The sequence below is a fragment of the Silurus aristotelis genome (genome assembly GCF_946808225.1).
Source record: "Silurus aristotelis genome assembly, chromosome: 7".
NCBI classification, from domain to species: Eukaryota; Metazoa; Chordata; class Actinopteri; order Siluriformes; family Siluridae; genus Silurus; species Silurus aristotelis.
The window spans coordinates 26,830,397-26,853,062 of record NC_139580.1 but is presented as its reverse complement, the minus strand read 5'-3'; the positions used below and the strand labels follow the sequence as shown (position 1 = coordinate 26,853,062).

At 39.3% G+C, this 22,666-nt stretch overlaps 2 protein-coding genes across 8 annotated transcripts in view; both read left to right on the top strand.

The window, feature by feature from the left end:
- Positions 1 to 4,733, top strand: part of pparab (peroxisome proliferator-activated receptor alpha b) — a 32,731-nt gene extending 27,998 nt beyond the window's left edge. For all 7 annotated transcript variants that reach the window (XM_083546421.1, XM_083546422.1, XM_083546426.1 and 4 more), the window contains one exon: positions 735 to 4,733. In XM_083546421.1, the coding sequence (XP_083402547.1) occupies positions 735 to 979 (245 nt within the window). In that variant the 3' untranslated portion in view covers positions 980 to 4,733. The remainder of the gene's footprint in view (positions 1 to 734) is intronic.
- A 6,019-nt stretch (positions 4,734 to 10,752) lies between these two features.
- Positions 10,753 to 22,126, top strand: yars2 (tyrosyl-tRNA synthetase 2, mitochondrial). Its single transcript, XM_083546407.1, has 5 exons — positions 10,753 to 11,625; positions 18,468 to 18,635; positions 18,880 to 19,035; positions 19,608 to 19,778; positions 21,499 to 22,126. Exons 1-5 carry the CDS (start codon positions 10,790 to 10,792, stop codon positions 21,662 to 21,664), a joined length of 1,497 nt encoding a protein of 498 aa, XP_083402533.1. The 5' UTR covers positions 10,753 to 10,789; the 3' UTR covers positions 21,665 to 22,126.
- Positions 22,127 to 22,666: the final 540 nt, after the last annotated feature.

Below are 22,666 nucleotides of genomic sequence, written 5' to 3'. Positions count from 1 at the left end.
TTACTGGATGGGGGAACTTTCTGCTCATCGGCCTGCCAATCTACAGTGGTGTGAAAAAGTGTTTGCCCCCTTCCTGATGAATTATTTTTTTGCGTGTTTGTCACACTTTAATGTTTCAGATTATCAAACTAATTTAAATATTAGTAAAAGATTACACAAGTGAACACAACATGCAGTTTATAAATTAAGGGTTTTTTATTGAGGGAAAGTTAGAGTTAGAGACTCAGCCGGAAAGTGTGCTTGGTCTTTTTGCTTTGTCTTCATTTTCGTATATATATATATATATATATATATATATATATATATATATATATATATATATATATACATATATATATATATATATATATATATATATATATATATATATATATATATATATATATATATATATTTTTTTTTTTTTTTTTTTTTTTCTCAGACATTACCACATACCATGAGACAAAACACACATAGAGCGCTTCATGAACAAACAGAAGTTAGTTCCGGCTGCACTCCATGTGCTTTTATAGCATCCTGGTCATGATGTCACCCCACCGGTGACACCGTGCTTTCCATTGGACTGATTACACAAATGATTCAGAGCGTGGACAACACGAAAGCGTTCCGAAAACTTGATTAACAGGCTACCTACCTTGTGGACTACCTACCTCGTTTTTCTATTCATTTGGGTATAATGCGTTTCATGCTCGGACTTCCCCGGTATTTTAAAACCTGTTCTTCTGGTCACTCAGATCGTCCAGGCCTGATGAATGTCCCATACATCGAGCGGATGCAGGAGAGCATCGTCCATGTGCTGCAGCTCCACCTACAGAATAACCACCCAGACAATACCTTCCTGTTTCCTAACCTGCTGCAGAAACTAGCTGATCTGCGTCAACTAGTCACAGAGCATGCCCAGTTAGTGCAGGAGATCAAGAAAATGGAGGACACGTCACTGCATCCTCTGCTTCAGGAAATCTACAGGGACATGTACTAAGGGAGACTCACGTGCCACTTAATTCGAAGGGGAACACAAAGAAGGTGCAAGAGAACAAGCCCTTAACCTTTCCTAACGATTAAGGGCTTGTCTGACAGCTCAGATGTTCATTTGTTCCTAAAAAAAAAAATTATGAAATGCTCTCAGGGGCTTCTGGGATCTGTCCCTTTTAAAGACACAGTGTAACCCCATCTGAAGGGCTTGCCAATAAAACAACTATGCACAAGAGACAGTGCTGTCCGGAAAGTAAATACCAGCAAGCGATGGAAATCAGATAGAGGAATCTTTTTAAAGAAATGGCCAGTGGCAGGATTGTCCTCATTCACACTGCACTAAAGTTTCATTATATTTTCAAAAAAAAAATAAAAGTCTATACAAATCTCCATGACCTCCCTCATGGGCTCGAGACTGTGAAAACAAGCCTACTGGCCAGACTTGTTGATACAGCAATATGTCCTTTAAGCAGAAAATAAGGGAGCATTTAAGTGACAAACACTTGGTGAAGCCTCCAAAACATGCAGAATAAAGTGGGATAATAATGGCTGGTTGATCAGAATTGGAAGCTATGCATGAAATCGGGACTACTTAAATATAAAAAGAATGAAGATACACTGATAACACCCAAGTGACTTCAATTTAGGTTTAAAAGAAAAGAACTTAAAGGCTTGTAGACTCTAAAAAAGTTATTAATAAGCCCACCAAATCTTTATTATATACACAATAGTCAAATTACCCTTTATTACCTTCGATTAACTTCTTGGGGTTAAATGGATCAGGCTGCTCGCTAAGTCTCATGAGTTAGCGTCCGTTTGTGCCTTTGTTTTTCTAATGTAATGTACAATGTTGCAGTGGGCTGATCTGGTGCCCGAAATTTTGCTGGGTGTTTTCTTATTTTCTTAGATTGCCTCTGATATATTTTCAAGGCAAGTTTATTAACACCCAGTTGGATTTCTCAGGTCCAAAATTGCTCGCCTGATGTCGATTCGATGTTTGTCATTGCATCAATGACAGCCAAATACTGTTCATGGCATGCAGGAAATGTTATTACACTCCTTTTTTTTTTAAAGCTAATCTTGCTAGTTCTTATATTTTGCTTCAAAAAAATTTAATAAAAAAAATTACAACTTCACAACAACTAGCATTTTCAAAACCACTTCAGCTTTTAATAGATTAGCGATCAATCTCATTGTATCTTGGTGCATACCTGGATAAAACGTGTAGCATTAGCTGTTCTGGTCTCTCTAGTGCAGGTACCCAAGCTTTTCACTGTGCTCATTCATCTACATATCGATATAGTTTTTGTGACATGCTCAACAAATGTTATCTGAGCCTTTATTTCACATTTCTGAGGTAAAAATGTAAGACACTATGATTAATTAAGCGGTTTTTAGTGGTGATATTGGTGGTTTTGGTGAGATCTAGTGTCCTCACTCTAGTGTGTAGCCACAGCTACTCTGTATTACTTAAAGAGTTTTAGTAAAATCGTCCTAAAGTAGTGTCAAGGATTCGAATCGCTCCAATCCTGCCCTCAAAACCCTGTAGCTTTGGGGGGGCAAACAATAGGTGGAACAAGTCAGTGTTTTATATAAATAAAAAAATTAATACACGTAGTTTTTAATGGTTGACATTTTTTAAATCAGTCAGTAATAAGGAAACTTACAGTAATTGGGCATATTTTCCAGAAAGGCTCTCGGGAGATTAATTGATAAAAGATTTGTAATGATTTATGAAAGAATCGATCTTTCTAATATATGTTTAATGAGAAGAATAGCATACGTTTGTGTCAAAGACACAAAAACTTATACTATATAGAAGACAATTTGTGGACACCTTACCATATAAATCGTGCCATACAAATTTAATCTCCATTGTAACTTCCATTCTTCTGGGAAGATGTTTTACCAGATTTTGGACAGTGTTTTTGGAGATTTGTGATACAGCCATAATGGTGTTAGTAAAATCATGTACTGATGTAGGTAAGGAGGCCATGGGTGCAGTCAGTGTTCCAATTCATCCTGAAGGTGTTCAGTAGGTTATAACGGCACATTCAGAGACATCCTATGTACTTGTGTGCCTCCAAGTTTTTGGTAAAAGTTTGAAGCAGAACCACATGCTGTATGGTTGGAAAAGATGGGCATCCCAATAATTTTGCTTCTATAGTATAATTGTTGCACTGTTAACATTTCCATTAAATATAGGTCTTTTTTTATATAGGTTTTACTTCTGGCATGGAACAAGACTATGCATAGTTTTATCTGGTGCTTCTGAATGTAAGGCTTCATATATAGGTATCAGGAGTGTATACCACTTTACCTGTAAGCATGGGAACTGTCTTAACCGCACCATTTTTTTTAAAACCTTTATACTGATCCTTTAATCTGGAAAGCATAGTCAGAAATGGACAGCTGTACATGTTCACTTATACAATCGAGGTGGCCATATTTCCTTTGAAAGGGACCTAAATGCAATTTAGAGATATATATATATAAATTTAACGTTTAATAAATTGCATTCATAGCACATACCTAAGTAGCACAGGCACTACATTTAGAGTTGTATAATGGTGTAATATTTTTGATACTAAATCAAGACTATGTTAATATATAAAATATTGTAAAATAGTTGGGATTTTATTCAGAGTGCAATTTAAAATAGTGGAATGGGTATCCAGCTAGCTGGAACGTACTGTCATTTATGAACATGTTCTGTAAAGATCCTGCTTTACCCATTTACACAAGGAGAGAGTATTCAAAAGACGAAAGCCCTTGTGGTGATGTCGTGTGTGAATTCTTAGCCCGTATGACATTGTAATCTCAGGTAGAAGCTCATAAAATTCGCCGGTTACAATTTTCATCCTGGCATCCTGTCAATGTCTGTTCATGGTGTTTCCTCTGGACAATATAATTGTGTTGGCAGGGTTTGTTCATTCATGGTTTAACTCCGCATAACTGTATTTGTATGTATGTATTGATTTTTGTTCACGAATTTCCGCCTTATGATTTGCTGTTTCACTAAAGCTCATTAAAGCACACGATGTAATTTCAGTAACATCGACATTGTTTAGCAACATGCTGTAAAATACATTGTAATCCTATGAAGGATGGTCTTAACACGAACGATGAGCAATTCATACAAGGAAGTTATAGATAGAATCGCACATTTTCATTTTATTTATTCGAATGGCTGCATTGGTATTTGAACATGTCAGGTTGAATGTGTGATTTATTGCTATAAATTCTGCAGATATATCAAATTAAATCTAATTTGACTGCAATTGACTGCATGACACAATCCACGAGTCGATACCTGTGCCTTTGCTACAAAATTCCTGTACTTTTGATTATTTAGCAGCTTGACCTCAAGGCTGCGTACACAATTGAATAGCCAAAAATGCATTTATTTTGTTTCTGCCAAACCCACTTACAACAACAAAGAGAAAACTGGCTTATAATCGAGTGCTTAGGAAATTATCAAATACTGTGTGGAGTCAAATAAAAACTGCACACCTGAAACTTTGTTTTTTAACTAGAAATGCATCATATTTGATTTCAGACGTTTTTTTTTTCCATTAATACAGTATCAGGGAAAATGTGTGTTTCAGACTTTACGCTAGCACAGCTCAGAATTAGCATGCAATTTATCAATCTTGGTCAATGTTTGACTTCTTTTCAACAGATGAACGAAATAACATGTAGATAACAAAACCCAAACACAATCTGTAAACTAATTTAAAAAATCTGTTTGTAAAATCCAAGCGTGGCATTACTGACTTCTTTTTTTTTGTATGAAAACTATGCAACCAAGAGGGTGGTCCAAGGAAAAAACAAACAAACAAACAAACAAAAAAAAACGTGTCAGGTCTACTAAAGGCATCGTCTACTCCTCCATGTAGCTTTGGAAGAGGTGCATGTGGGCCATCTGAACCTTTCTATATTTAAGAACGTAGTGGGAACATCATGTACGCATCTCGTGGAGAGTTTCCATTACTCAGATATGGGCAGTCAGAGAAGATGGATGGTTGACTGTTAACACAACACCTGAGTCCACATGCAACTAGCCCAGACTAACCCTTTAATTGATGTGAATGCAGCCTGCCAGTCAAGTCTTTCGCCTAGAGGGTGGTCTCTTGTGTTGGGCATTGATCAATTTATCCTCTATCCCATATGGGGTTCTCCCTCACATTCTCCCTTATTTTTTGCTCTATTATGAAGGTGGCTTTGATGCATTCGGTGCTTTCCATAATCACATACTGATTGCTTTTATATGTGGTTGACTCTCCGTAGTGACGAATAGGAAAGGCAAGAAATCATCATGATTCCATGGTCATTATTCGGAGCAATTCACCGATTACTCATAACATTATGACCACCTGCCTAATATTGTGTTGATCCCCCTTTTGCTGCCAAAGCAGTCCAGATCAGTCAAACATTAACATTATCTTCATCAGCAACTTGAGCTACAGTAACCTGTCTGTTGGATTGGACCACACAAGAACACCCAACAAGAGCTGCAGTTTTGGTGATGCTCCAACCCAGTCGTTTAGTCACCACAATTTGGTGCCTTTCAAACTCGCTTAAATCCTTATGCTCACCCATTTTTCCTGCTTTCAACACATCAACTTTTAGCACAAAATGTTCACTTGCTGCCTAATAATATCCCACCCACTTACAGGTGCCATGATAAAGAGATAATCAGTGTTATTCACTCACTGGACATAATGGTATAATGTCATAATGTTACGCCTGGTCAGTGTGTATCATACAGCATCCTCAGCCAGTGTGATATGCATCATCAGTTATGAACCCGAAGCACTCGTCTAGTTCATTGACTGCTGCTGAAACACTTGGGGACTCGGCGCATCTCCGTAGATTGGGGGTCGGATTACCTAAAGTAAGAGTGTTTGATTTTGAGCAGTGTATTCAATGTTCCTGCTATGTAGATATTTTTCTCTACATAGAGAATTATTATGTAGAGATTTGGTAATTTCTTGCCAAATGACCAGAAATTATTGATCTGACAGCACCTTAAATGCAAATTTGTTGCTGTAACATGGAACAGGGCATTTCTGGAGCTGCTGGTTTAGGTATTGAGACTCTAAAGAGACACATGCTTTCGGAGGTTACATAATATGTCAATTTTCTTTTTAAATGTAAGCCTATGTATCTCACAGTCACGCATTTAATTGTTGTCAGTCTATATTATTAGGTTTCATGTTCTTGCCCACCTTTGTGCCAACCGTTGGACTATTTGTTGCTCCCACTGTTATTTAAATAACAGGGGGGGAAATAATGATTTGATCCCCTGCTAATTTTGAGTTTATCCCCCCCCCTCAAAAATAAATGAACAGTCTAGTATATTTATGGTAGGTTTATTTTAACAGAGAGAGACAGAATATAAAAAATATCCATAAAAAATCATTAAGGAAAGGTTATAAATGAATTTGTATTTGATAGAGTAAAATAAATATTAATAAATAAAATCCAGTACCAACCAGCAAGAATTGTGTCTCCCACAGACCCAAATTAGTCCTGCACCTTTAAAACTCCTAATATCAACACCCGTCACAAAATCATCCTCTTCCATTTAAACCTCTCCACCACCATGGGCAAGACCAAAGAGCTGTCATAAGAAGTCAGGGACGAGATTGTAGACCTGCACAAGGCTGGAATGGGCTACAAGACCATCAGCAAGAAGCTTGGTGAGAAAGATACCATTGTTGGCGTGATCATTTGAAAATGGAAGAAATACAAGTCAGTCGCCCTCGCTCTGAAACTCCACACAAAATCTTACCTCTTGAGGTAAGATTTTTCTGAGAAAGGTGAGCGATTAGCCCAGAATTACACAGGAGGAGCTTGTTAATGATCTCAAGGGAGCTGAGACCACAGTCACCAAGAAATCTATTAATTACACACCAAGGTCCTTCTGCTCAAGAATGCACAAGAACAGACCCGTCTGAAGTCTGCCAATGATCAGCTGAATAATTCAGAGAAGGCTTAGAAGTATCTGATGTGGTCAGGTGAGACCAAAATTGAGCTCCTTGGCATCAACTCGATTTGCCGTGTCTGAAGGCAGAGAAATGAAGAATATGACCCCAAGAACACCATCCCCACTGTTAAACAAAGAGGAGGTAACAAGCTGCTTTGGGGCTGTTAAGGGTACAGGAAGACATCACCACATGAAGTCCTCAGTCAGAACACTAAAGATGGGTCGTGGACCGATCTTCCAGCATGACAATGACCCAAAGGCAACAATCTGATGGTCTTGTAGCCCATTGCAGCCTTGTGCAGGTCTACAATCTTGTCCCCGATGTCCTTTGACAGCTTTTTGGTCTTTCCCATAATGGTGGAGAGGTTTGAATGAAAAAGGTTGATTATACTCTACACATAATGAGTTGATATTAGGAGAACTTTTTTAAATGGACAGGACTAATTTGAGTCAGAATTCTTGCTGATGGATACAGGATTAAATACTTATTTCACTCGATCAAATACAAATTCACTTTCTTTAATTTAACTTTCTTCTTTTATTCTCTCTCTCTCTCTCTTTGTTACAATAAACCTACAATAAGAATTCTGTTCATTTTTTGTAAGGGAGTAAACTCACAAAATTATTAGGGGATCAAATAATTATTTATCCCACTGTAAAAAAAAAACATGTAAATGTAGAGTAAAAAGTAAATGAACTGGGCTTTCAGTATTGATTCACGTAAAGATGACCAGTAGCTTTGGGTAATGTTCACATCAACGATTAAAATGACTCAGAGCGCAGAGATTTTGATAGTGGCATAATTTTGGCAGTTCTGGGTATATCGCTGCTTTGAGACAATGTCTTTAGTGAAAAACGCTATAGAAATAAACTTGACTTGACTTGACTTGTCGCTCGACTCCAAACTATTATGGCTTTGGCGCCATCTGTTGGATGTGCAACAGTAACAACTTGGGATAAATTTGTGCTGTCAAAAAGAAATATGCTATTAAATTCAAGCCCAAAACTGACACAAAATGAAAATAACAATAACAATTTAATTAACCAAGCAAATTCTGCTGAGCCTTCTGAAAGAACAAATGTGTGAGAATATTTGTGAACACAATGGAGAGGTATGGAAAAACCTCAATAATCAATATTTTTTTGATTTGTTCACATAATTATGGGCCTGGCCTAGTGTGTGGACCCTGGGTGGGAAAATCTAATTTATTACAAGATTCAAGTAGAAGATCCCAGGTGTCCTGCACAGAGACCTTAACTCAACCCTACTGAACACATTTGGTTTGAACTAACATGCCAAAGTCCATAGAAGACCGTTCACATTGGCCTGAAGAACACAGAAAACAGTTTCCATTGGCCTGAAGACCATAGAAGACAAAAAAAGCAGACATTGGCCCGAGACAGAATTGGCATAATAGTGCACTAATTGTCGGAATAAAAACACTAAAGACGGACTAAATCTGTGCTGAGATGTTAAAAAACATAAACAAAAATTGGTTGGTCAAATGGTGGCCACAAACTTTTTGCCATATAGTGTAGATATTAGAGTATGTTTTCAAGTATTATTACGACAACAGCATTCTGTGTTCAAGAAGACTATGATGTAGCCCACCAGACAGCCCACCTGAAAGCAAAGCTACATTCAGGAAAAGATAAACAGCAGTAGGATATGTACAGCATAATGACCACAGATAGGGAACATTTTAATGCAGGATCATGCAATACCGCACATTTCTAAGCCTCTGACCTCGTGCTTAATGCAATTTCCCAAAACGCTCTTTTCTAATAAACAGCATTTTATGATGTGCTTTAGGCAGGAGTTAGGAGAGGCTGTTCAAGTGAGTTCATTACTGTGTAATGCTGTCAATATAATTATTTTGCCACATCAGGTGTAAAAGTACCAGTTACTTCTTGTCAAGTGGAGTTTCTAACACTGTGGTTTGTAAATTTAGCTAACAATTTACTACCTTTTTCCAGCAACCACAAAGATGCTAAACCTCCAATAACTCCGAACTATTCTGGACATTTTACTACTACACTATCTCGATCTCCTCCAACTTGTGCAATATAATACTCGTACAATTTCTAAGACTAAGATGTCACTTTCTGTCTTGGCTAATGCGTACTGTCTATGCTTGGTCATCCAGCTGTGTGTAATTGTGATTGTCCAGTTGGTTATAGAAGCATATTGCAAATGGGTATATTATTTCACACCAAAGACCACAATAAATCATTCTCTTCACGATTATTTCACTTTCTGTCCGGTGCCAATGTGTACTGTCTTCTATGCTTGGTCATTTAGTTGTGTTAGTTGTTATCTTGTCTGTATTAGTCTATGTCTGGTTTCAGTCCAGCAGTTCGGTGCAGTGCCTGTATGTTAATTGTGCATTGTTGGGTTACTCTAAAACATACTAATTCCTTGTTTGATTCCTTGTTGTCATGAGTTCTAATCCCAGCCACACCGGGCTGCACACTTGGGCCCCTGGGACACATGTAAGTTGCTCAGGGTGTCTGCCAAACTGACATAAATGTAAATGGATTCTGTTACCAATATCAGTAAATCGCTTGCTCAGGACAGGCAGATTTGCAGCAATCAGGCTTGAAGTCATTATCAGAATCAGATCGGAATCAGTATCAGGTTTATTGGCCAAGTGTATTGACACACACAAGTTGTGACTCTCAAAAGTACAGACAAAACAGGCTATACAAGACAATATAGACAATGTGAGACAATATAGACAGTATTAAATAAAGATACAGAGTATATGACTTATCAGTAATGTGCATAAAGTGTGAGAATGCATAATAATGCAAATAACAGTATTGTGCTTCAGTTACTTTAGAACTTTGGACAAGGACAGTAGGACATTATTGCTTGGTGTTTGTGTTTACCTGATGATGAAAAATCATTATAATAAAGTATATAATATACAATAGAGAAGGTTATAACCAGTGTTGTGCTCGTTACTAAAAAATAGTAACTAGTTACAGTTACTCGTTACTTCATTCAAAAAGTAACAGTTACTTTGTTGATTACTTACACCAAAAAGTAATGCGTTACTGTTAAAAGTAACTTTTTAGTTACTTTTTTAAAGAACCTTCTTTAATGTTCAAATTAATGCCCTTTTATGCGTTATGGTCTACACAAACACAAAACTGACTTAAACACTAAGTCATTTTTAAACACTATTTTATTAAAGTCAGACCAGCACAAACTAAATATATCACAAGGATTTCTGAAATAAATATTTAGAACAGTAGAACAGAACACCAGGTTAGCTTCTAGCTTCTAGCATGGAGGTCCTGGAGGTGCTTCAACAGATTGGAGTTGCTGTTTATCGCAGTAGATACGAGCTTCGAACCAGAAAGACACAACTTACATTTGACTTAAAAGTTTTTGTTTCTATACTTAACTAAATTGAAATAATGAGCATATTTCCACTTTGAGAAACTCGTCTTGCTCTCGCCTCGACTCGCCATTACTGCTGCACAGACCTGAATAAACGCCCACAGTGCGTCTTCTTTCTGTGTACAGTGGTTCATCCACCAATCCTACAATGCGTCTCTGCTGTAAGCAGGTTAGACTGTAGTCTACACTTCAGCCAAAATTAATTTATTTTAAAAAGTAACGGGTAACGCACCATACGGTAACGGTAACGAAGTTACTTTTTTTTAAGTAACGCGTTACAGTATTAGTTACTGTAAAAAAAAAAAAAAGTAACGCGTTACTAGTTACTAGTTACTGCCCAACACTGGTTATAACTGTATCTGAGTAGAGACTTTTAATCGCTCCATAGACGATGACTGAATTTTGCCCTTTCTAACATGGCCGCCAGGGGCAGCACTGAGCGCCTTCATTACGTCATTACTAAGATGGCGGCGTCCTGTGGCCGCATCCTGTGCACGGGATGGCGAGGGAAAACAGGGTTCGTTCTGAAAAGCCGGTCTCCGGTTTGCTTTCCGAATTCCAGCTTTCACACGTCACCAGTCGGCAAGAACGGACTGCTTTCATCGCTGCACAAGCGAGGCCTCCTGAAGGAGTCTTTCCCCGAAAACGCGGCCCAGGTGCGTCTGCCTCCTCTGCTCCATGCGTCCCCGCAGACCGTGTACTGCGGCTTCGACCCAACCGCCGACAGCCTGCACGCCGGGCACCTGCTACCGCTCGTCGGCTTGCTGCACTTCCGCAACGCCGGGCATCAAGTGATCGCGGTGCTCGGCGGAGCCACGGCGCGGATCGGCGACCCGAGCGGCAAGGCCAAGGAGAGGGAGAGCGTGTCGTCTGCCGCGGTGGACAGCAATGCCCGATCCGTGATGGAAAGCTTGCACCGGATCTTCACGAATCACGAGCTATATTTCTGTAGCGATCCCAAGAAACTGGGCAACATGCGCGTCCTGAACAATGGCAGCTGGTACCGGGACTGGAACGTGGTGGACTTCCTGACCGAGGCAGGACGGTATTTCCGCATGGGCACTCTGCTCAGCAGACACAGCGTTCAGTCCCGCTTAAAGAGTGCAGAGGGGTTGAGTCTGAGCGAGTTCTCCTACCAGATCTTCCAGGCCTTTGACTTCTATTACCTGCATCAAGTGCATGGATGCAGAATACAGCTGGGAGGAACAGATCAGCTGGGCAACCTGATGTCCGGCCATGAGTTCATTCACAAGTAAGAATACAAAGATATAAAAGTGAATACAAACACTTTTCCTACAGTCTCTCACTTATTTTCTTACTTACTAACTTCCTTTAAACTTTCACTTTGAGGAAAAGTACAAAAGTGTTTACCTTCAAATGTAGGTTTTATTTGTTTTTATTTTATTTAACCAGGAGAAAACTCACTGAGATTAAAAACAATTACATTCCTTATGACTACTTTAAATTGATCCAAAGACAACAAATCTCGATTGAAGGTGATTCCAGTCAAACAGGGCTGCATACACGAAAGCTTCTTACCTACCGTATTTTCCGGACTATAAGCCGCTACTTTTTTCCCACGTTTTGAACCCCGCGGCTTAAACAACGAAGCGGCTAATTTATGGATTTTTCCTGGGTTTTTCCCGGTTTCACAAACTTCAAGCCAAAAAACTGTGCAACATAACATTAGACCAATGACATTAACGAACGGAAACGAAAAAACGCACCTCACCTGTGTTCTAAGCTGCACGGCATGCACAAAAAACTTCCACGGAAGGAGGAAGACAGTGAACAATGACTTTCTTGGTCGGCTACTGTTTAGATACAAGCCGTTGTAACGCGTTGAGTCTGGGTGAAGGGAGAGCTCGCTAACTCCAGTTACAACAGAAATCATATAAGCACAGACAGGTTTCAAAAACGAGATAGTTAAATAAACTTGAGCATCAGAAAATAATAAGGACATATTCCTCGGTCTTGCACACATGCGGTAATACCGTAAAAAATGCAGTGGTATGCTATTCCCAAAATACCGCTATGTTCCTAAAGGAAGCGCAACATATTGCACTCGTGATACCGTGTAACAGACACTGTCTTTCATTAAAGCCTGTGTAAAGTTCTTTAGTTTCAGTGTAGACAGGCTTATATACAGGTCAAATTCAGTGGGTGCGGCATATATATGGGTGCGCTTAATAGTCCGGAAATGATGGTAATTCAGATCTAGCAAAAGGAACAGAAAAAATATAACAGTTTTAAAAATGTAGAAAATATTTCTCAACAGTTTTCTGATATCTTCTGCAAAGATATCAAGGCAACGTCCCCAAAATGTCTTTATAAATAATTATCAATGCATTTTTCTTCTACTAGACAAAGAGGGCCACTAACCCACTCTGTTATACAAGGCACAATGATGAGTTGAAGATTTACAATTTAATATGAATCTTAGATCACCATGATAAACAGCATCTAAAGTAGAGCGAATACGTAATGGTGCAAAACTATACACTCCGTCGCCATAATCAAGTACAGATAAAAAAGTAGCAGAAACCAATTTCTTTCTTGCATTAAATGACAAACAAATCTTGTTCCTAAAAAAGAACCCCCAAGCTTAATTTTAATTTTTTTCTTTAATTGAGAAATATGGGTACCAAAAGATAAGACAGATAAGAGACAAGTATCCAAAGTACTATGATTTATTATGGCTATAATGCTCCTATTATCATTTATGTCACAAGACTTTTGCTGAATAAACTCATTTTATGTGCAAAAATAAAATAAATTACTCTCAGCACACCAGTCTATTAATAGAATGCTATTAATGAGTCAAACACCGATTGAGGGGGAGTGGTGGCTCCAGCGGTTAAGGCGCTGGGTTGCCGATCGGAAGGTCTGGGGTTCAAGCCCCGGTATCGCCAAGCTGCCACTCTTGGGCCCTTGAGCAAGGCCCTTAACCCTCTATGCTCCGGGGGTCCCTTACGAGGGAAATATCAAGGTCCGTGACGTCGGAGTGACGTGGGGCCGCCTTCCCATGGGCTCACCACCTGCAGGAGGGACCGTAAGGGACGGTGCTGTGAGGATTGGGCAGCAGTCGAAGGCGGGGGCCTGCTTAGACTGCTGCCCCCGCGACCCGAATTACGGATAAGCGGGAGAAAATGAATGAATGAATGAATGACACCGATTGATATTTGTTCCAATTATCATGACTGAGGTTTGTTTTTTCTTCATTTATAACTCTCTAAATGTTCTACTTGCTGTTGAATTGATGCTGAACTGTGTGTTCGTGGTAAATAGATACCACCAAGCGAATTAAGGTACTTGACTTTGAAATGTAGTGAAGTTAAAGTCTCCCCAAATGGAAATACTTAAGGAAAATCCAGATGCACAAAAATGCTACCCAAGTCATGGATTACATTTACTTTGTTACTCTCCACCTCTAGTGTGTCCAAGTGTTGACCAGTGGACCACTGACTGAGTATATGAGTAGACATGTACCGTAATTTCCGGACTATAAAGTGCACCCATATAAAAGCCCCACCCACTGAATTTTACAATTATTTTTTTTTTTTCAACATTAATAAGCCGCACCTGTCTATAAGCCGCAGTAGTGTCTACACTTATGTACTTTACACAGGCTTTAACAAAAGACACGTTACACACGGAGTAACGGGTGAAATATTTTGAGCTTACTTTAGGAGCAGAGCGGTATTTTGGGAAAAGACCGGCACTGCATACTTCCGGTATTACTGCGTGTGTGGAGACTGAGGAATATGTCTATTATTTTCTGATGCTTATTTCTAAGTTTCTTTGACTAACCCGTAACGCTGTTGCCAAGAAAAATAAAAAAGCACGAGTTTTGGAAACCTGTCTGTGCTTATATGATTTCTGTTGCAACTGGAGTTAGCGAGCTCTCCCTTCACCCAGACTCAACACGCTACAACGGCTTGTATCTAAACAGTAGCCGACCAAGAAAGTAATTGTTTGCTGTCTTTCTCAATCCTATCACAACTATTTCTCTTAGGAGTTTATCTTTTGGCATCGTCGTGCGTTTAAAAAAAAAAAAATAATAATTTTTCTCCCGATGCCGTGCAGCTCAGAACACAGGTGAGGTGCGTTTTTTTCGTTTCCGTTCGGAAATTTCATTGGTCTAATGTTATGGGGCTCAGTTTTTTGGCTTGAAGTTTGTGAAACCGGGAAAAACCCAGGAAAAATTCATAAATAAGCCGATTCGTTGTTTAAGCCGCGGGGTTCAGAACGTGGGAAAAAAGTAGCGGCTTATAGTCCAAAAAATACGGTATATATGTGTTTGAGTGTGTGATTGTGAGAGAGAGAGCGAGAACGAGAACGTGTCATTTGCGTGTTTGTCACACTTTAATGTTTCAGGTCATCAAACTAATATAATATTAGTAAAAGATAACACAAGTGAACACAACATGCAGGTTTTAAATGCAAGTTTTTATTATTGAGGGAGAACAAAATCCAAAACTACATAGCCCCATAGGAAAAAGTGTTTAAAACTGTTTTTTTCTCCAGCCACACCCAGGCCTGATTACTGCCACACCTGTTCACAATCAAGAAATATCTTAAATAGGACCTGCCTGACGAAGTGAAGCAGACCAAAAGATCCTCAAAAGCTAGACATCATGCTGAGATCCAAAGAAATTCAGAAACAAATGAGAATGAAAGTAATTGAGATACATCAGTCTGGAAAAGGTTATAAAGCCATTTCTAAAGCTTTGGGACTCCAGCGAACCACAGTGAGAGACGTTATTTACAAATAGCAAAAACATGGAACAGTGGAGATCCGTCCCAGGAGTGAGCAGTCGACCAAAATTACCCCAAAACACAGGGACGACTCATCCAAGAGGTCACAAAAGACCCCACAACAACATCCAAAGAACTGCAGGCCTCACTTGCCTCAGTTAAGCTCAGTGTTCATGACTCCACCATAAGAAAGAGGCGGGGCAAAAATGGTCTGCATGGCATAGTTTCAAGACCAAAACCGCTGCTGAGCAAAAAGAACTTAAAAGCTTGTCTCAGTTTGGCCAGAAAACATATTGATGATCCCCAAGACTTTTGGGAAAATACTCTGTGGACTGACGAGACAACAGTTGAACTTTTTGGAAGGTGTGTGTCCCATTACGTCTGGTGTAAAAGTAACACTGCATTTCAGAAAAAAGAATATTATACCAACAGTAAAATATGGTGGTGGTACTGTGATGGTCTGGGGCTGTTTTGCTGCTTCAGGACCTGGAAGACTTGCTGTGATAAATGGAACCATAAATTCTGCTGTTTACCAAACAAATCCTGAAGGAGAATGTCTGTCCATCTGTTGGTGACCTCAAGCTGAAGCGAACTTGGGTTCTGCAGCAGGACAATGATTTAAAACACACCAGCAAGTCCACCTCTAAATGGCTGAAGAAAAACAAAATGAATACTTTGGAGTGGCCTAGTCAAAGTCCTGACCTGAATCCTATTGAGATGCCGTGGCATGACCTTAAAAAGGGGGTTTATCCTCGAAAATCCTCCATTGTGGCTGAATTACAACAATTCTGCATAGATGAGTGACCAAAATTCCTCCATAGCGCTGTAACAGACTCATTGCAAGTTATCGCAAACACTTGATTGCAGTTGTTGCTAAGGGTGGTCCAACCAGTTGTTATGTTTGGGGGCAAACACTTTTTCTCACAGGTCCATATAGTTTTGGATTTTGTTTTCCCTCAATAATAAAAAAAACTTCATTTAAAAACTGCATGTTGTATTTTACTAATATTTAAATTAGTTTGATGATCTGATACATTAAAGTGTGACAAACATGCAAAAAAGTAAGAAATCAGGAAGGGGGCCAACACTTTTTAACAGCACTTGTAAATATACAGTGGTACCTCAGAATACGAATTTAACTATTTCTGGAACACGATTCACACAAATATTTGTATACTGATACAAATTTCCCAATAAGGAATAATGAAAAGTGGGATCATGCGTTCCGAAAGACCCCAAATATTACTATAAATACACACAAAATATGCACTATTATTTAGCATTTAATATATTGGTGCCTTAACATCTAAAAGAGGAAAACATTATCTTTAGTGGGTACTTTACCTTTGAGAAGAGTGAATGCTGGCATGATGGAGATGAAAGAATTATTGTTTGGAAGGAGACGAATCTCCTTCCACGATTGATATCGGCAGACTGTCACCCGAATCACTATCACTTCATTTTCTCTTTTTTAAAACACTTTGCTTCGTTTCACTACAAAAAAATAATTCTGCCCACGAGATTCGAAAGATTTGTGTTCTGAATTTTTATGCGTAAACCGATACGAACATTTTTATGAATTTAGATTTATATTCTGAATTATATGTATTCAGAGGTGTGTGTGTGTGTGTGTGTGTGTGTGTGTGTGTGTGTGTGTGTGTGTGTGTGTGTGTGTGTGTGTGTGTGTGTGTGTGTATATATATATATATATATATATGAACAAATAACTGTATGACTCTACATGATAGTGACTGCAGTACTGGGCCATGCATTTCACACCTAGGCTTTCAGTGGTGTCCTGCCTGAATCAACCCACCTCTTAATACCCTTATTATGATGCCACGGCCTTTTACTATTATACAGACATCAATATTATACAGAAAAACATTTTAAAAAGACAGGTATCTCGTACAGTAAGAATGAAGGCTATTACTAAAAGCAAGAAACTCAATAAACACAATTCAACAAGTTTCCTTTCACAGTAGCCACAGCTGTACCACCCGCATACATCATCTCTAGCAGAAAGATCGATATTAACCTCATAAAATGACCCCGGGTTTGCGTCTTTTGAGAATTTTTGTGTATTTCGGTTTTCCTGGGGATTTTTTTTAAGGGAAAAAAAATACATGGTATACATTTTTTATGAAAAAGCTTCCTCTCAATGTCCAACTTCTTTCTTGTAAATGTCCTTGTAAGTGTATCTGTGACCAAATCCTTTTCTTCTCCTCTCTCAATCCCTCTGTGGAATGGAAACCAGCAAACAGAAATATATTTCAGCTTGAGCACTTTGCTACAGATGCAGTTTGCGAGCTCTGACTAGTGCAACTGGTACTTACTGTACTTAAGTAGATTTTTCTAGTATCAGTACTTTACTGTTTATTTTTTGAACAACTGTTTACTTTTCCTAATTACATATTTTTACACAAACATCTGCACTTGTTATTTTCAAACCAGGTTTGTTACTGGAGTTTTAATCTATTTGGTGACATGATCGATCTTTACTTCTTTTTGCGTGCCATTTTCAGCCCATCGACATATTTCCTGTCATTGCGCAGCTTTTTCATCCTACTACTGGTGTATAATTTCCTGTCTCTCCCACACCACGGACGTAGGATAGTTTTCGAAGCTAACAATGAGCAGGGCGGATGTTTGCGGTGGATTTTCAGCCTTGATAGATTCATAAAGAAACAATTTTTTATTTGTTTGTTTTATGATGTGAGGTTCAGTTACCAGCGTGACACTAAAACGGGTAGTAATGATGACTACATTTGACTTAAGTACATGTCAGAGCCCAAACTGCTTTATTTTAACTCGAGTGAAAAAGTTACTCAGGACTTTCGAGTCATGTCAAGAAGCTTTCAACCATATAAAGCTGATGCAGTACACAGCGGAATGAGACGACGTTTCTTCAACGTTCACGAGTCTTTTATAACATGAGTATCTCTACTTTTGCTTAAGTATAGGATTTGTGTACCGGTACTTTTGCTATCTCTGGCGCTCAAAGAATGTTTAAAGATCGGGTTTTGGATGCCCTCTAGTGGACAATTGAGAAAAATGTAATACATGTTCATGGATAAAAATATATTTTAACTTAAGCAAAGTGTAATCTTATATAAAACAAGCCTGTGGATTGTCTGTGCTACATTACCTGAGGTAAAAAAGTGACTTTGAGAAGCTGTTAATAGCTCCCTATGTGACACCATCCAGGGTTTGTCCTAACTTTGTGTCTAGTGTTGTTGGAAAAGGCTCCGGATGCGCTGTACACCCTAATGAGAATAAAGTGTTTACTTAAAGAGAATGAATAAACAAGGTTCATTTGTTTGGTTTTCTTCGCAGAAAGACGGGCGAGGAAGTGTATGGACTGACCGTGCCGCTGTTGACCACCTCAATGGGAGATAAACTGGGAAAGACTGCAGGAAATGCCGTGTGGCTGAACCGGAACAAAACGTCTCCTTTCGAGTTCTACCAGTATTTCCTCAGACTGCCGGACAACAACATTGAACAGTAAGATGGTGTTTTTTTTTTGTGTTTGAATTGACATGGAGAGGACCCACATAGAGTTTGTGCAACACGAAATGTATTATGTAGGTCATGTGACCTACAGCATGATTCGGCCTTAATCATTCGAAGACTTTTTTTTTTTAAATATGGTGTAAAAGAAAAAGTCTGAGCGATTAACTCAAATTAGAAACCTGACATTTTTTGAAATGTGTATAAGAAGCATTAACCTGCAGTGTTTAAACCTCAGGTACCTGAAGCTGTTCACGTTTCTCCCACTGGCCGAGGTGGAGAAGGTGATGGAGCAGCAGCAGCAAGATCCAAGCAAGAGAACAGCACACAAACGGCTTGCTGCTGAGGTGACCAAGCTGGTACATGGCAAGGAGGGACTGGAGAGCGCCAAACGGTGACTGCTTTCCATAGCAATAGTTGAAAATCCGATGCTTCGGTAGGACGAGCCTAATTCGCTGAGGTGGCATAAAATGAGGATTGCACCATTTTCGGTTATGTGGGGTTGTGCAATGTCCGATTTTACACAGAACTGCCGATTTAGCAAAAGAAGCTGTCGAAAAAAATTTTTTGACGTGCGAGAATAAATCCAACCGCCCAGACTTTCACTTTCCACAAACCGTGATCAACACTGGTCTTAACAATGTATGGGAGAGAGAAGTATGGAAGCCCATTTCCACCACATAAAATACAAATTTGCCTAATTCCAACTTAATTTCTCCCGATTCCCGCTTCATTATTCACGATTCTAACTTTTCCCGCAATTCTGAAAATTGTGAGGAATGAAGCTGCAATTAACAAACCGTATTTTATGTAGTGGAAATGCCCTTCCATATACACACACACACACACACACACACACACACACACACACCCCAACCAGCATGATTCGACTATGGAAATTGTTAGTCCTGGACACCCCTAATATGAGTATTGTTTTCTAACTTTCACATATCTATGCACTTTCAGATGCACCAACGCTCTGTACCATAGCAACATCGATGCTCTGCAGCAGATGGATGATGCTGAACTCAAGGAGTTGTTCAGAGAAGCTCCGTTTCAGGAGTTCTTTCTAGAGCCAGGTACCACAGTGCTGGATGCCTGCCGTCGAATCCAGGCCATTCCAGAAGGACCCAGAGGGTACGTGTTCATGTTTGATACATTTTTCACAATGGACATTGTCTAAAAGCAGCTTTACAGAATTTAAGAGTTTAAGGTGAACGATGTGTGTTTATCCCTGATGAGCAGCCATAGCGACTGTGGCAAGGAAAAACTCCGTTAGATGTTATGAGGAAGAAACCTTGAGAGGAACCAGACTCAAAAGGGGAACCCATCCTCATTTGGGTGACATCAAGAGTGTAATTATAGTCTTAAAACAATACAAAACTAAAAACACAATTTATTTTTTCACGTATCCCAGCAGAGCACAGGTTCATCCATGATACAGCTCCCTTGAAGCACAAAGGGTTAAGGGCCTTTCTTAAGGGCCCAATAGTGGCAGTACTTGGAATACCAAGCTAATTAAGTTTTCTGACCACAATTTTATTTGCACACTATTTTTATTTATTAATTTTTTTACGTTGATGTTTATATTGAAATTTTTTATTTCTGGTTTTCATTCATCATTCATTCATTCATTTTCTCCCGCTTTCCGTAATTCGGGTCGCGGGGGCAGCAGTTTAAGCAGACCCCCGCCTTCGACTGCTGCCCAATCCTCACAGCACCGTCCCTTACGGTCTCTCCTGCAGGTGGTGAGCCCACGGGAAGGCGGCCCCATGTCACTCCGACGTCACGGACTTTTATATTTTCCTCGTAAGGGACCCCCGGAGCATAGAGGGTTAAGGGCCTTGCTCAAGGGCCCAAGAGTGGCAGCTTGGCGATACCGGGGCTTGAACCCCAGACCTTCCGATCGGCAACCCAGCGCCTTAACCGCTGGAGCCACCACTCCCCCCTATTTCTGGTTTTGTTAAAAAAAAAAAAAAAAAAAAAAAAAAAAAATATATATATATATATATATATATATATATATATATATATATATATATATATATATATATATATATATATAATTACTTTGGTCTAAGTATATTGTATATATTCTAAATGCATAGTCTAATTATATTGCTATATACAGGGCTGATAATTAGATTTATCAGGCTGATTTTTTTAATCTGACGCGCCAAACCGCGCATTTCAGTTCTGCGCTTGCGTGAGAGAACATAACTCTTACATACCAGCAGATGGCAGTCTGTATTTACCATTCCAAACAGGTAAACCGGAGGAGCTAGAACTGTAAATATATACACAGTGATTTTAAAATGTTTACAAGAAAGTACTTTATTTATCTACGTTTACACACCGTCACCTTTAAAATGGTCCCCTTGCACAGCAATACAGCGCCCCCTAGTGTTCCTGCCACTTCTAGAATATATGTCCTGGAAAGCGTCTCAAGCACCTTTTGCAATTCGTGCCGGATCTCTGCAATAGTTTTAAAACGGAGACCTTTCAGCTGGATCTTCATCTTCTGGAAGTGGGTAGAGGGTAAAGTCTGCACGAGCCAAATCTGTCGAGTAGGGTGGGTGCGGAAGTCAGACCATGTGGATTGTTCTCCAAAGATCAGCATGCAGGTTTCAGGGGTTGAGCTCGTTGAAGGTCTTTTTGATCTCTTGCCATAATCCAAAAAATTTGCCATTGTATATCAGCCCTGATTTCTAAATATCGCCAGAGAAAAACAAATCAGTTGATAAATCTATAGGTTTTCTGTGTATGTTTACACAGATGCTATGGAGACATCCTCCAAGTGCAATAAAAATAGAATAGTATTAAAATAAATTATCTAATGATCTACTCTGTGTTTCAGGTATCAGATGATCACTGATGGTGGTGTGTGGATTAACCATCAAAGGACCTCCAATCCTGAGCAGGTACTGATCGCAGGTCAGCACGTCCTCTCAAATGGACTCAGTCTGATCCGTGTGGGCAAAAAGAACTTCTACATAATCAAGTGGCTGAGCATGGGAGCCTAAATATGGATAAATGAGGAGTCTGGACAACTGTATGGACTGTAAATGTTACGCTTTGCATAGTTTGGGAGATGTTTCACCACACGGGATAAGCACCAGGATTTTTACATGCAGTTCTACATGCTGCCACAAGATGTCAGTAGAGCGCTTATTTCATTCTTCCCATGAACAAGTGCAAACCAATGTAGAGCACATTATGGTGTTTCTCCTTCTCTTTCTCACCTACAATCATTACTTGAACCAGGTGTGCCTTGATTGGGGGGATTTTCCAGGACCTGGGTTGTGAAGAACTACATGATGTGTAGAACAGCCTTGTGAGTTGCTCTGGTCTGGTCTATCTTATTTATATGACTTGTTCCCTTTTTTTTTTTTTTTAAGTAATATTGTTGCGCCTAATATACCAGAAATGCAAGATGTCTCCGATATTGTCTTCTAAAATAAATGCTACACTGGAAGGAGAAAAAACATGTTATCTTCAGTCTGTGCATGTTATCATGGATCTGTTTCAAATACCTACAGTGGATATGGGTTCATGGTTGGTGTATTTTGAAAGACCGCATTATGCGGATTTGCCAGTCATATAATAGTGAAACTTAAGGAAATGATTACTTGGCAGAAACTGGGAAGCTTTGGGAGTTAATGCGACTGAAGGACAGTAATAATAGACACCGAATTACAGTTGAATCATTAATGAGATCGATGGGAGGGAAAGTGCTGTGTGGGTTTAGTTGCATTGTGTTGGCATGATTTATTCGCTGTAGGGTAATTCCTAGAAATGCAGAATCCTCATTTCTAGAAACCAGCATGATTTTTGCGAAGCGTGGACTCTGTGGGCTATGGATGTCTCTGATTATGTCAGGGTTACCTATCCATTTAGTAATGAGTCATTACAACATAACACACTAGTAAATTCTTACGCATTTATGGTGTGTGTGTGTGTGTGTGTGTGTGTGTGTGTGTGTGTGTGTGTGTGTGTGTGTGTGTGTGTGAGAGAAAGTGAAACAA